Genomic DNA, 15,214 nt, shown 5'->3' on the forward strand with positions numbered 1-15,214 from the left:
AAATGCATTTCTCCTAGCAGCAGCAGGTGGGTGGGTATCTGGGGACTAGCGGGACATGCGGATGATGGAGCAACCCTGGTGCCTCTCCTCTCCCCGGAAGAGGGGTAGAGAGGGGGGTGGCTGTGCTTGGACCCCCTACCAGCCCTCAGCTTGCAGCCGTGCCTCTGCCTCTGGCTTTGCAAGGGATGGGGAAAGGGTAGGGGGCCCGGTGGGGAGGGGCTCGGCAGCCCGGCCCGGGACGTGCTCCCTCCCTCCCTCCCTGCCCAGTTTGAGGACCGAGCGGGGGTTGCAAAACCCACCGCGGCAGCGCCGGCAGGGGTGCGCGGTCCCGGCGCAGCGCCGTCTCCCGGGGCGGCTGGGCGTGTGCGTGGGTGTGCGGGTGTGTGTATGTGTGTGCGTGGCTCCTGCCCTGCCAGGGCACATCTGGGCGCCGGGGAGCTGAAGGGAGGAGAGAGCCGGAGCTGCGGGCTGCTCACAGCCGAAGCTGCTCGGGGGGGGTGGTTTGCGGGGGGGGTGTGTGTCTCGCACACGCACACGCACGGCAGCCCGGGAGCGGCAGGCGCCTCCTCCCCGCCGCATTAAAACGAGCCAAGTTTCCCCGCCGGGGGCAGCGGCACGTCGGGGCGCGGCGGCGGGTCCGAGCGCGGCGCCGGGCGGAGCTGCGGCCCCGGCGGGGCCGGCCCGGCCCCGGGGATGCACCTGAACGCCACGGCCCCGGCCGTGCCGGGCGGCCCCCTCCACCTCCACCCCAGCGCTGGCTATGCCAACGCCTCCAACCGCTCCGACCTGCTTCCCAAAGGGCCCGACGAGGAGGACCTGGACGTCAATACCGACATCTACTCCAAAGTGATGGTCACCGTCATCTACCTGGCTCTTTTCTTGGTGGGCACCGTGGGCAACTCCATCACGGCGTACACGCTGGTGCGCAAGAAGTCGCTGCAGAACCTGCAGAGCACCGTGCACTACCACCTGGCCAGCCTCGCCTTCTCCGACCTCCTCATCTTCCTCCTCTGCATGCCCATAGAGCTCTACAACTTCATCTGGGTCCATCACCCCTGGGCTTTCGGGGGGGCCGTCTGCAAGGGCTACTACTTCCTCCGGGACGCCTGCACCTACGCCACGGCGCTCAACATCGCCAGCCTCAGCGTGGAGCGCTACATGGCCATCTGCCACCCCTTCAAAGCCAAGAGCATCATGTCCCGCAGCCGCACCAAGAAGTTCATCAGCTGCATCTGGATCGCCTCCTTCTTCCTCGCCATCCCCATGATCTTCACCATGGGGGAAATCTACGGCAAGGAGCAGAATCCCGACTCCCTCATCTGCACCACCATCGTGGACGCCTCCACGCTGAAGACGGTCATCCAGGTGAGATCCCCGCGGCCGGGGCGCCCCGAGGTGCCGGCGCCGGGCAGCCGCCGCCCTCCCCGGGCTGGGTGGCCAAACTTTGCGGTGACGGGCGGGGCAGGAGGCGGAGGCTGGGAGGGGGGGACCGACTCGGGAAGGGGGGTCTCCTGGGCAGCCCTGACGGGGCGGACGGGATTTGGGGGGGGGCGGGGGGCGGGGTGTCTCGGCTCCGCTTGCTGTGCCCCACCCCGCACCCCCGGGCTGAGTCCCCGCACCGGAGTAAATCCGGCCCTGGGCCGGTGCAAGCGCCCCCGGAGATCCTCCCCTGGCGCGGCCGGTGCCCGGAGCTCCCGCTGTCCCGGACCGGGAGCCCCCCGGTGGCGCAGACCCCGGGGCAGCCGGCCCCGCTCTGCTGCCGTCTTCCTGGGCTCCCATGGGGATGCTCGGGTCCTCCCCAAACGTGGCAGTTCATCGCCAGAAAACCCGCAAATCGCCACCTTTCTCTGCATCTTCTGCATTTCCTTTCCTTCTGCTGGAGAGCGGCTAGCAAGATTGAGGGAAATAAAACCATCTCTCCCCCTCTCCCAGTTTCTCGGGTTGATCCAGAGCCCATCTCCTCTGTGTAGTGACAGATCCTAATTTCAGAAAGTTTTGGGAACAAGGGGCAGCACAGGCATCTGAAAATGAACGGCAACTTCAAAGCCAGAGGTTGATATTTTTGCTGTTTTGGAGAATTCCATAGCTGGTTTAACTAGCAAACCACTCCTGACTTCAGAAAGGCTTTGCTGGTCTCCACTTATTGCTTAATCTAATATGCCCATGCATGGAAAGGATTTCAGCATCAACACTTGCTGTGCTCCAGCGCTCTGAGGGGTTAAGGCATTTGTTTACTGGAGCATTAGGCTTGAAAAATGCAAGAGACATGGAAGGAAAGACAGAAAAAGCAAGACACTAATCTCCATGGTCCCTTTACTGCCAGGCTTGCATGTGATAGCTCCTCAGTCTTTTATTTTGAACATGAATTTCAGGTGGGTTTAATCAGCAACCAATTAGAATTCAAAACTGCATGTGTAGTAAAGCCTTTGAGATGTTCCTACAGTTAAAGGGAGGGAACTTCAATGGAAACAAATCAGGATCATTTCTCCCCCTAAAAGCGGGTGAGGATACATGCAGTTAGATTTAAGCCCACAGCCTGCCAATGTTTAGATACATCTCTCCACGTTTCCCCCTGTACTGCTCCAGTAAATGAAAATCCACCCTGCGCAGAAGCATTGGATGCCCTCCATGTTTTGTTTTGTTTTGATACTTAACTTTCATCTTGAGATGGTGAGGCCTGTATTTCTCCTGTAGGTGCTTTGGAGATTTTGTCTGTGGCAGCCCAGTGTACTTAACCCAAATTCTCTTCTCTCTAAGGAGATGGCAGCCATCTGATTTGAGAACAGTGTGGCAGAAATGCATTATTTCCAGTCATCTTCCTCTTAGGATTAAACTGGTGCTCATTGTTACCATGATAAGGCTAAAAAGAGAGGATTATTTCCTAGCCACGTCTTCGGAGATTACAGTTTAAACAATTCTCAACATATTTTAGTCTTGCTATTATTGAGGCTATACCTTACCCTGGTACCCAAGTTAGAAGTAGGCAGACATGAATGCACAGTATGTGAAGGTCACCTGGGGGCTTTTCCTCATGTAATTTTTTTTAATTTCACTTGTGAATTAATTTAAAAGTAAAAAGGAGGCAACTGTTGGGGGTGGGGGGGACACACCAAAACAAAACACCATTGTTCCTTCTCAGGGGACCCGGCTGCAAAAGTGGATTTGTTAAGATAGGAAGGTTGTTTAATGGCTTTGCTCCATTCCTCCGAGCACAGAGAAGCAGCACACAGCGTGATGCAGGGCCCTGGACCGGGGAAGGCTCCAGAGTGAATAAGCAAAGCAGCTGCAAGTCAGGTTTGAAGTGCATTAATGGAAACCACCGCACAGCATGTGAGCGGGCATTCTCACGTTGTAAGCTGTGCAGAGGTTTAAAAAAAGACAAATAATGGAAGACCTTTGAAAGAAAGGGCAGTGGTAACGTGGAGAGTGACATGCAAAGGTCTTGCTGGTTGGAAATCTGGATTCCCGGTCTTTTGCAGTGGATTCAAACTGCTTTAGAGCAGGTCTTTGCATCTCTCTGCGTTCTTTTTTTGTCTTTAAATTAAGCAGAGCAATGATGCACTTGCTCGAGCTGGCAAATCACTTGTAATAAATCACTCAACATATTTCACTCCTCTTCCTGCTTGGCAAACTGTCTAAAGCAAATTGGGATATTTTTTTTTTTTGGAAGCCATTAGTTCTCCAAGAGGTTTTATTTGCTGATTGATTGAAAGCCAGTCCCAGAAGAGAGCAATTCTAACCATTTATAGACTCAGAGCTCAGCTATAGTTCTATTGGGACCATTGCAGGAGAATGCTCCTCCCTGGACAGGAACAAGGTTCCCGGGATGAATATTTGAGTGTATTAATTTAACATCTCTGCTTTTGAAAAAGTTCTTCTACATTTGCTTTGAGCATTTAAGTGTTAATGGGCATTCCTGAGTGAAACTAGACTGTGTGTGAACAACCAGGTTTCCTTATAATAAGGGGAAAAAAAAGTAACTCTTCAAACAACACTCAGCATATTTGATTCTTGTTTATATTACTTAACTTGTACCACTTAAGCTCCACACAGCTGTAAGAAGTAATTACTGATATTCTAGCACTTACGGATTGCTCAGTGCAGCACATACTGATAAGCAGGAAGAGCAATAAGTTCTACAGAGTGTCGCCGTGTGTCACCACGATCAGTACGGCTGGGCACTGCACCTCTCGCCTCGTGCCATCAAGGCGTAAGCTCTGCGTGGCCTCTGATACTTAATTCTTTAGAACAGTGCTATTTCCCAGATTTGTTTATCACTGTCCTTGCAGCTGCTTAAATCAGCCTGTGAATCTGATTTATCATTGCCAAGCTTGCTTGTTACTTCTGACAGTCGGGGACGTCTGGTTTGAATATTGGCATCAGCATGGGATCTGGTAGCAGGAATAAGTCCATTATAGCCACATTACTTAGGTCTAGTTAACACCTTAACTGGCAGACATCCCCCAAAACACACTGCCGCCAATTTTAGTTTTTTTTCTACATAAATTAAACACCTCTTAAAGCCATCCTGATATAAGTAAATTCATGTTTTCATTCCACTTCAGCTGGAGGAGGTTTTAAAAGCTACTTGTTGTGGCAGCAACAGATAAGAGAGCTCCGAGGCAGAATGAAATGTTTCTTCTTTTCACCTGAGGGTTGGTGTCTGTGGGCTTGGCTACTTCACAGCCTTGCTGTTGGCTCTGGTGCCACCTCCCCTGAAACAGGAGCCCACTGGGTGTCCCATCCCACCAGCGGCTGGCCTGTGTGCTGTTAGCACCATACACGCTCAGCTCTGTCTTTCAAAAGGTCATAATTTTAATGGCCAGAAGCTGTGCAAATAAATTTCCCTTTATTGCTTCTTACTTTCTTACCTTTGTACCTCTTTTCTGGAGAGGTCCTTAGTGGACCTGGGGAAAGAGGGGAAGTCAAAAGAAATACCTGCAGTCTTGATGTACCACCACTCCCAGCACACAGAGTCAGGCAATTCCTCAACCCAAAATCTCAGGATTTTAGTTAAACCTGGATTGGGCACACGTGCAAGGGGAGCCTGGGTGTGGGCAGCTCTCTACCACCCTGTAACATGGGAGAGAGAGCAGCGTGTTGTCCTGCTGGCAAGGCACAGCCTGCACTTGGATGGCTTTACTGTAAAATGTACCCAAAGTTATGGCAAGTGCCTGGGCAGATAGTGCCTGACACGTGCTAATGTTTTATTTGCATGGACAGCTGGTGTGAACCTATTTATTAAAACACATGGCAGCAGGCCCTGCGCCTCCATAAATTGTCACAGCTCTGTCAGCTCCAAGTTGCTCATTTGATAGGGCAACTTCGTGGGAAACACACTGGGAACTTCTCGGGACCTCCTCACAGGTTTGGGTGGACAGCTGCTCCAGTTCTGCTCTGCATCAGCCCACCCTGGCGTGGCTGCAGCTCGCCTATCCCTCCCGATCCCTTGCTTATTGCGTTTTATGAAGTCTGCTCATAGTTCAAATGATTTGTAGAGTAAATAACTCTGCACATGAAACAACCACTTGCCCAAAGAGGTCCTCTGCTCTATTTCTTCCTACATTTCTTCTTGCGATGCCTTGGAAGAAATGGGCCAAAAAGCCTCAGGTCTGAATGGGCGGGAAGGAAAGGCCAGGCGTTGGAGCTGGGAGGCACAAGGTGCAGCCTGGCCTCTCGGCATCCTTTACTATGCTCTCTACGCACTCTTCTAAGAACATCTATTCAATTCCCATTTGTCTGAGAGGCCCACAAAGTTATAAATTTCATGCACAATGTTGCAAACACTCCCTTACGCTTTCCTCTGGTGAGGAGCAGCTCGGCAGGGTGGTACGATGAGCCTTCTGCTGCGATGGCACACAGTCAGTGCTGTGGATGGAAGGGCTTTGCCCACCGGCAGGTCTGTGGTGCCGTGTAAATAAACATGACAAGCATCTCTATGTAGTACATGAAAATAGCAACCCATAAAACCAAATGGCTGAATTCTCTCCAGGTTTGCTGGTAAATCACATCCAGGATCCGTCAATGGCTTCAGTTCAGGAATCCTGCGTTTATACTGATGTCGACTAGAGGAATTGAAGCTGGTTTCTTTTCCTTAGGTCACAGCCAAATTCCTACTAAGGCTTTTAATAACAGTACTGTTTTAAATCACCCACTACAGCTCCATGCAGTGATAATCCCACCTGTTGGGCCTAGCTGATAAAACTACTTTGGCTACACACACAGGATCTCTGCCCACCAGAGCAGCTCCCGCCTGGGTGCTGCTAACCCCTCCGTCGGCACAACAAATTGGCACCTCTGTGGCGGGACTGTGTCCCACAAAAGGTGTCCCGTCTGGTCATGGTGCTGCCAGCCTCTTGGGTAGACAAGAAAATGAAGATGTTGATGTTTAAATGTATCTGGATCTGTGCCCACAGTGATGGAGACACCTACCCCAGTGGGGATGCTCACCTGTGGTGGCGTGAGCATCCCTGAAAAGCTGCCTTTTTCCCATGGGCTATGCAGAGAACCCAGGGCCTTAATTCAGCATATGCATGATGACAGCCCATCTTGCCTAATCCCAGCCCATTTACACTGTGGTCCATCTTGCAGCTAGATCTAAATTAAATAAGCTTGTGTGTACATTGCTTTATATAACCAGTTGGCCTGCTGTGTTTTGCCAGTTCTTACATAATTCTCTTTTTTTCCCCAATTGATTTTAATTCACTTGATTTCTTTTCCCTCCCCCTTCCCAAGATGTCAGCTGGAGGGATAATAAAAGAATGAGGAAATGTGGCCGATCAGCTTAGCTCTTAGGCTTTCCTCTTAACAGCAGTTTGTAAAGGAAGAAGAGACAAAGGTAATCTGGTGTTTCCTCTTCCCAGAGGAAAACAAAAAAAACCAAACAAAACCTGCAGCTGTCTTTAATCTTCTTCCAGATCTTTTAAATCAGCTATTTAATCGTCTTCTCCCTAATTCTTCCCTCCTTTCCCTTAAAACCTTTTACTATTGTCTCTGTGCAGGATCTGCTTGAGACTCACAGATGGCACTTCCTGATGTTTAGAAACGCTTCTGTGTCCTGCCCGAGGCACATGTGATGGGCAGCGTCCCCCCACGGGACGCATGGGGGGCAGAAGGGGCTTTGGGCCTCAACAGTGTCACCATTGTGTTTTCCCTATGGTAATTTCACCATTCCCTGTGAAAATTGCCCCTTGCTGAGGGGCATGGGACAGTGGGTGAGTGAAGGTATCTGGAGAGGCTGGGGAGCATGATGGGGTCCAGAGCTGACAAGATGGGAAGGTCTGAGTGTTGTGGCCATCTAGCCCTAAAGCAGATATCATTAGATGCCAGACCCAGTGCCCCCAGTGCTGACATCCCTTCTTTTCCTCTCATTAACAGATGAAGCTGAGTTGTTATATTCCCAACCTGTCTGGTTGCTCTCCAGTACAAGCCCCTTGCACTGTGTGAAGATGGAGATGCTTCCAAAGCTGTCCTCCCTATATCTCTATACCCTGCATCTCCATCACAGGGGTGTCAGCACCCTCAGTCTGGCATGGTAGAGAAAAGCCAATTACAAATTCTGAGCTTTTCTAGCCTTTTTGCTACTTCTATGCACACATGAGCATTGTGGTTGCTTGTCTGGTGTGACCGTCTGAGACCAGCTCCTGGCCCCCATTACCCTCTGCAAGAATACATCCAAGCAGGGGACCTGGGTGAGCCGGTCTCCTGGTTTCATGAAGAGCTGCCCTTCTACAGGTGACATATTTTCCTGCCTTTATTATGGAATTTGAATTGATATTTTTTAAATTCCCTTACAAAATGGCATCCTCGCTATTCCCAGACCTCTTTGAAATGCAAGCCAAGAGCTCTTTGCATCAGAATTAATGCCGGTCTGGCATCATGATGGCTGATGGCGAGAAGCCCAGCAGCTACCCTCCCGACAGTGGAGGGACCATGGAGCTCCTTGAGCGTGGCTCGGCATCGATTCCACCTCATTTTCTGGTGTGAAGATGGCACCAAATGCAAGTTCTGCTCCTTGGCAGTGAATGAGGAGCGGATCCTGCAGGGCCCAGGCAGGACGTGCCTTGGAGGATGAGGGGCAGAACAACTGCACTTGCATGAGCCCTGCCATGGAAAGGCACCTGAGCAAGACACGGGCACAAGGCCACGCACTGCTCCTCTGCCTGGCTGCGGGCACCAAACGCCCGTGCCATCCCCTGCACAGGCTGGGCTCAACAGCTCCATTCTGTAATTTTGTGTGAGGGTGGGATCGCTGAAAAAGGTTTGGTTTTTTTTCCCTTGAACAAAGCTCTCCAGGGAGAGGGCCAGCTAACTCATCATGCTCCAATAACATCAACCCCCACACTTTCCCTCCCATGGATGCTGTTTCTTCTACTCAATTTCAAAGCATCTTAGGTGTGGGATTAAAAAAAAAAAAAGCTGATGATAAATCAGTTGAGCTGATGAGTTATTCAGGAAACCAGTGCTTTGGGTTGGTTAAGAAAAGGTGATGGCGATGGAATTCTAACCCCGTCTGGGTAGCACGAGTTTCTGACCTGCTGGTTACTTCCCAGTATTTTCCTGCGTTCAAAGTATCTGTTGTTAAGTTTTCCATGGATGGGAGGGAAATTGTGGTGAGACAATTTTATATCCCTATATCCAAGTGCCCTCGTGGTGCATCTGTGCATGGAAGGCCACCCACCTTCTCCCTTCCTCGGGTACCAGAAACCTGTGGCTCCCCCCTGTTCCTGCTGGGACAGAGGATGCTGTGGGACAGGGCTGTACCTCGCCGGGGAGTGCTGCTCTCATCCTCGGCCTTTGGAGAAGGCAAGTCTGACAGGCTGGAGGAGCTGGTCACCCACAGGTGGTTCAAGCATGTGAGATTTGCTTCTCATCTCCTGTGGCTTTTTCACTTCAATAATTCTCAGTGCAGAGAATGCACTACGGGGCACAGCTTCGTGGGGGCTCTTTGTCAACCAGGGGAAAGAAAATAGCATGAACAAGGTCTTTTTAACTGAACTTTTGTTTTTGAGAGAAAGTTCAGTGAGGTTCCCCCAAAGATTTTAGGTTCTCAGGGACTAGAGACAATTGTCAGTTGAAGACAGAAATCAGAGATGAGATTTTCCTAGTGGAAATAAGGGGAGGGGAAGGAAAAAACGTAAACTTTCACAAAGTCTTTGGTATATGAAAGGGAGAAAAAAGCATCTGTTTTATGGAAAGTGCTTATGAAAAACCTAGGAGTACCTCTAAACTATAAAGCGACACACAGAGCAAAAAGCATATTCAGTATCAGTAAATCAGAGCGGCATTGGAGTGACAGCTAAGCCGGAGGATGTGCTCTGGGTTTGGTGGCATTGCTAGTGGCTGCATTGCCAGCTCTGCTGGAGCAGCCCCTCGCCGTCCTCGCAGGCAGCCTCCCTGCCCACCGGCTCCCCTCCATGATTTACACCCAAGCTGTGGATATACATCTCCCCAGATGCTGAACACTGTGCAGTTACTCTCCCTTTATAAAACCTTCCATCTGCCTCTTTGCCAAGTGAATTCCTAAATATATAAAAGATGAACAGACAGCTTAGTCAGGACTGGCTAAATAGCCTGATTTTACTATTTTCCTTTCTCTTTGAAAATACCTTCTGGTACTTTCCTGCCAATTATTACTCTCTCTAGATAATAAAGAATTAATTTAGGGCCACTGCTGTTACAGCCAACTTGTACTCTTGAAGCAAATGGTTTACCTTGCTTCCAGAGATTTGTTCCTTCTCCAGAGGAAATGCAGGAGATCAGCAAACACTCCCATAGCACGTGGTGTGCCCATCAAGAGACTCCTGGGATCCTGGAAGCTGTCTGAGGACCTTCATTTCAGGGGCTCAGGGTGGATCTGGTTTAATCTTTCCATGCCTTCCCACTTGCTGAATGGCCGCAGGAGAGATCACACTTCAGAGCAATACTTTGGATGTGCCAACACGCCGTGCCTCCTGCCGACACCAGGTGTGTTTGGAACTGTCATATGTTAAAATATCATAAGCTGTCCAGGTACTGTTTCTTTGGGCCAATGAAAACCTGCTGTCCCTTTGCCTGGAGCACTTGCCTGACTTTTGGAGCCTGTAGGAAGGTTTCCATTGCACGAGAAAGGCCTGACAGAAGGTTGTATTTTCTGACAGATGCTGGCTTACAGAGCCAATGCATGGACCTCTGTTTTCTGGGCAGGCAGTGGGACTCCAGGAGAAAGTTACAGTCTGTTTGCTCTGGTTTCTGCCATGCAATGGCTGTGCTGGTTGCCTTCTCCTCCCGGGCAGCGGAGCCCTGCTGATGGGTCCTCTCCTGCCCTTGCAGGCTAGGCCTGACAGACGCTCACCCACTGCCTCGGTTCTGCTGCTCAAGGCTTTGCGTGGTGTCTAGCAGCAGGAGGAGCAATGTCATCCCTTAACCATCTCATTTTCTTCCTCCTTTAACCTTGAAGAAAGGGATCTGCCAACTTATCAGCCTCACACAGACCTGTGGAGCAAAGACCTGCTGAGTATCAGCTATGGACGCTTCGATGCAGGATGGCATTTAGCTCAGCAGACCCCTATTTTTGATCAGGACTCCAAGGAGCTAATTAATACAGTCATTGCAATGCCACATCCTGTTAATTGTAACATAATCAAGAACAATGCAGGTCTTCAGTGCTGAACTGAATAAATGTGGTCTCAGTACTCGGTAGGGCTGTCATATCACCTTGTTCCCTTGGAGAGCTTGTTTAATAAGTCTATAACTATTTGAGTATGTTCAATAACAAATTATACTGCTTTTCCCTCCTATTCTATTATTTTTTTCAAAACTATCTTAAAATGCAACTCTCACAGCCACTGGGAAATTTTAGCTCATTGCTCGCATCGCTCTATTGATTCGTGCTGCAAAGACCTTACATTTTATCCTCACGGGGACAATTTATACATTTTAATATACTCATTTCATTCAAAAGAGAAACTCATAGGATTGAGTTTCCCTCCCCAAAGCCCACGTTTCATTTTTTATCACTGTCAGTCATGGGCTTATAATATTGTCATACTCACTGTTCCTTAACTCCTAGTGTGTGAAGTGTGATAAAGCACTGTAGGAGGAAGGGGAAATATAGGTTCAGGCTAATAAATAGATATTTGACCTTAAGATACAGTGGTGAGGTGACGTTTATGCCCCAAACACTTGATAGAGTGCAGTCACTAACCCAAGGGACAAACTCTGCCCTGAGCTTGGTCTCCTTCACATCGCTTTGGCAGTTCTCAGGTGCTTCCTAGCCAGCGCAGGAGAGCTGTGGGATGGAAAATCCCTCAAAAGGGCAAAAAGATATGCAGGAATTTGCTCAGAAAGCGTATCACAGTGCAGCAGCCCAGTGGAGCAGGGCACATGGCCAGCCTGGTAGTTCTGGTCCAGCCCAGAGACGAAGCCATGCCAGGAAACAAATCCTGTAATACCTGAGGCTCCCAGAGGCAGAGAGGAGCTGTGGTAGAGAAAGATACTGGGAAAAAACAGCAATAAAGTAACCAATAAGTTCACTGCCCCTCTGTGATATGCTTTTTTCCCTCCCCTGAAAGTCTAATTGAATTTTCCTTGCTCCTGTCCTCAGCAGTGTAAGAGGAGGTGCAGGTACAGCCTCATGCCTGCACGGTTGTTGTGAAGAAAATCCATAAGCAGAGTGTGCAGAGGGGCAGAGGAAAGCAAAGGGATGGGGGGTTGTGGTTTTGTAGCAGGTTGGTTAAAAATAAGCTAGCAGGGCCTGAAAGCTGCTCAGGAGGTGGATTAGTGGGCTGGGCAGCACCAGGCAGTCAGGAGGGCACAGAAACGTGATGAGATGTTGCACTGATCACGTACCTTCCTCTAAATATTTGTGGTCTAATTTGTGTCCTGTGGTGGAGGGACATTTCACGTCCATGCTGTCACGCTGTTCTCTACCACAGATACCACAGCTATTATTGGCAGCTGTTACCAAGTTTGAAGCAAACCAGAATAACTCCAAACCCTTTTCTCCTGAGTTCAGCTCTAGATGGTCATTCCCACCTTGTCCTTCTCCAGCCCAGGGTCCAAATCAGGCGACATCTTCCCACACCACAGAGCAAGGGGGCCAGCACAACTCCCATTTCTTAATAGTTTGCAAACTGCCCGACTGTAAAAATCGCAGTGCTGGCAGCTGTGGTGCTGTAGCAAGGTTTGCGGGAGCATGACATTTCTCAGGGCGATGGGTAAGTATTTGCCAGGACTAAAGCCCCAGCTCCCACTGCCCAAATCTCCTCCTGAATTCAGGCCGCTGACTGCTGAGGGATCAGGTAGAAAGCAGGTATAGTTTGTGTTGATGACCTGAGCCCCTGTGCCCATGCTAGCAGCCGTGCTCACGCCCTCATTGCTCCTCTGAGTTCAGCCTCAGGCAAGGAGGAATTTTTTAGGGAAAATGTCTTCCCTGCAAGAGTGGTCAGGCCCTGGCACAGGCTGCCCAGAGAGGTGGGGGAGTCACCATCCCTGGGGGTGTTAAAAAAATACGTAGATGTGGCACTTGGGGACATGGTTTAGAAGGCCTGGGGGTGTTGGGTTGATGGTTGGACTTGATGATCCTAGAGGTCTTTTCTAACCTTGACAATTCTATGATTCTATGATTCAAGATGTACGAGGGAGAGGGAGGAGAGCTCGGCCCCAAAGCTCTTCCACAAAGGGCTTGTGCCACAGGAGTCACAATCCACTGGAACATCCTGTGTTTATTCCAGAGATTTTAATTTTCATTATCAAAAGCTTCAGGTCTTGACTTTTGTGCAGTTGAACCCATCTATCACTTCATATACTCTGAGGCCAGGAGGAGTTTTCTTCAGTTATTTGCACAAACTTTCTTCCTTATTGCCAGAAGAGCACGGCTGACTATGTTCCTATAATTAAAATGTTTATATATAAAATGAAAAGACGAATGGACTTGAGGTATTTTGCTGAACATCAGCTCCAGCAAACCTGTACTCTATTCTGCCCAAGCCAAAGTGTCCACAATACAGTCAGCACTACTAGAGTTTGGGCTGACACTACAAACCCTACTAAGGGGGTTAATTGCCCCCTCGAATGAGTTTCTCAGGGCACCGATGGTGGAACTTGCCAGTACCATTTCCTCCAGCAAGTCAGGCAGCCGACCAAATCTGTATGGTCCACTGTTAACAGCTCTCACACTCGAGTCTGCAGTCAACAGTCAGACAGCATTTGACTTAAATATGGCCTTTAATTTATTTATAACTGCATATCCAGGACTCGGTATCATGTTTAATGCAAATAACATTTAAGTGAAATCCCCACTGAGAGGCATATTATGAAGATTAACAGCCTGCCTTTTCTGTTACTCTGGTTTATATGGTGCTGGTTTGTGCTTGGTGCTTCATAGCCAAGTGTTAAGAATATTTGAATCAAGAAACCTACATCTAAGACTGCCATTTTGCAAAAAAAGCAGTGCCTGAAAGCTTGCTTGTAGCTCCACGGCCAAAGGAGAGGGCTGGAGGCATAAAAACCTCTGGGAAATGCTGACATCCAGGTAGGTGAGAACCTTGAAAGGTAACGTCCACTGGTCACACAATAGGCCATCTGTGAGGCTTTTCTTTCTTTTAATTATACAGCTCACTTTCCCTTTAAACAGGCTGTCAGGAAAATTAATCTCACCAAGTCGAAGATGACACTGAACATATTCTTATGCTCTGCAATTATCTGGAGCTGTTTTATTCCTTTGTATCTTCATGTGATGAATTTGTCAGGTGTAATGCTGTGGGCTCAGCATCTCATTAAGGACTTTAATAATAGGTTTGTGTCTAATCTTCTGTCTAGGTCCTTCTCTGTCCCTCCCATCCTCTGGAGAACTGAATGCCCTGCCCAGGTCATTGCCCAAGTTCACTTTTCATGGAGGAGAAATGTGACCAATGTCACACTGTGAAATTTGGCCAAACCCATTAGCAGATGCCACGACAGGAATCAGTTTTGGTTTGCTTTTCACCGTGGATCAGTCTCACATGCCAGCTCCACAGGGAAGCTGCTTCTGGCTCCACCATGCTGAATAATGCAAAGGGCCTTTTGCAGGATGTTGGCTCTGTGATTTGTGTTGAGACTTGTTTTGGCATCTGCTCTGCAGGTTTCCATCAAAGTGCAGTTCTGAGATGCGTAAAGGAAAGACATAAAACTCAGGGTCTAACCTGCTCCTTGGCTATTGCAGCTAAACAGCCATGGCTATGTATATTGGGACCCCGAACCCTCGGCCCTTGTACACTTGGTCTTGACAAACAACGTTAAAGGTGATGCATGGAGGTATTCAAAAGACGTGTAGTTTTGGTGCTTAGGGACATGGTTTAGTGGTGGACTTGGCAGCGTTGGGTTAACAGTTGCACTCAATGATCTTAAAGGTCTTTTTCAACATAAATGATTCTATGTGCCGAAGAGCTCACAGTCTAAATAATCACAAGAACGTTGCCACTCATTCCCTGTGGCATTGTACAGATACTGGGTCGGTCACTGGCACACTTGTTGCTCATTAAGAGATTGCCTCTTGTTTCAAAGGGGAAGGGAAACCTCCCCCCTCTTTTCTCTTAGTGGGAGTCATGCAAAGGTGAGACCTCCTAAGAGCAGCTATTGCTCAAGGGCAGCATTGGGGTATTGGAAAGGAATAACCACCCCAGCTTTAACTGTAGACAGGTCAACACAATGGCAGCATGTCCAGAAACACTGCCTGATCTGCTGGTCATTTTCCAAGACTATCATGGAGACAAGCAAATATCATTCATTCTTTAGTGTCTAGGGAGAAAGGGGTGGGTTTTTTGAAGATGCAGCACTAGCAGCTACAATAGGCATTTTTCTGAGAGTCAAAGGAAACGGCAGAAGCCTATTAGACCTTCTAGCTCATGGCTAAACACGCTCTGCTCGGGAGCAGCAAAAAGCTCAGAGAATTTCCAACAAGACCTCCATTATGGATACATTTTCCCTTAGTTCGTCACCAAGCTGGAGTACGAGGGTCTCATTGACAACATGTCTCAGGGCAGTGCTTCCAGTGAAAACAAAACCACTGTTATCCAAAGAAACAGACTTTTAAAAGGGGCCAGGGCAGAGAGGTGGTAATATTAACACAGCACAGTGAGGCCATGGCTCCCAGCACCCAGCTGCCCAAGCTCAGCTCCCAACCACAAACCCACCCCATCTGCCTGCACCCTCCCTGCTCCTCCCAAATCCCATTGGGTCCTGTTGGTGCTTCCCA

At 49.2% G+C, this 15,214-nt stretch overlaps 1 protein-coding gene across 1 annotated transcript in view; it reads left to right on the plus strand.

The window, feature by feature from the left end:
- The first annotated feature begins 512 nt into the window (after positions 1 to 512).
- The window catches only part of NTSR1 (neurotensin receptor 1), a 64,522-nt gene continuing 49,820 nt past the window's right edge, over positions 513 to 15,214 (plus strand). The window contains exon 1 of the mRNA XM_064465379.1: positions 513 to 1,365. Within this exon, the coding sequence (XP_064321449.1) occupies positions 694 to 1,365 (672 nt within the window). The 5' untranslated portion in view covers positions 513 to 693. The remainder of the gene's footprint in view (positions 1,366 to 15,214) is intronic.

This window comes from Phalacrocorax carbo, chromosome 14 (genome assembly GCF_963921805.1).
Source record: "Phalacrocorax carbo chromosome 14, bPhaCar2.1, whole genome shotgun sequence".
NCBI lineage: Eukaryota > Metazoa > Chordata > Aves > Suliformes > Phalacrocoracidae > Phalacrocorax > Phalacrocorax carbo.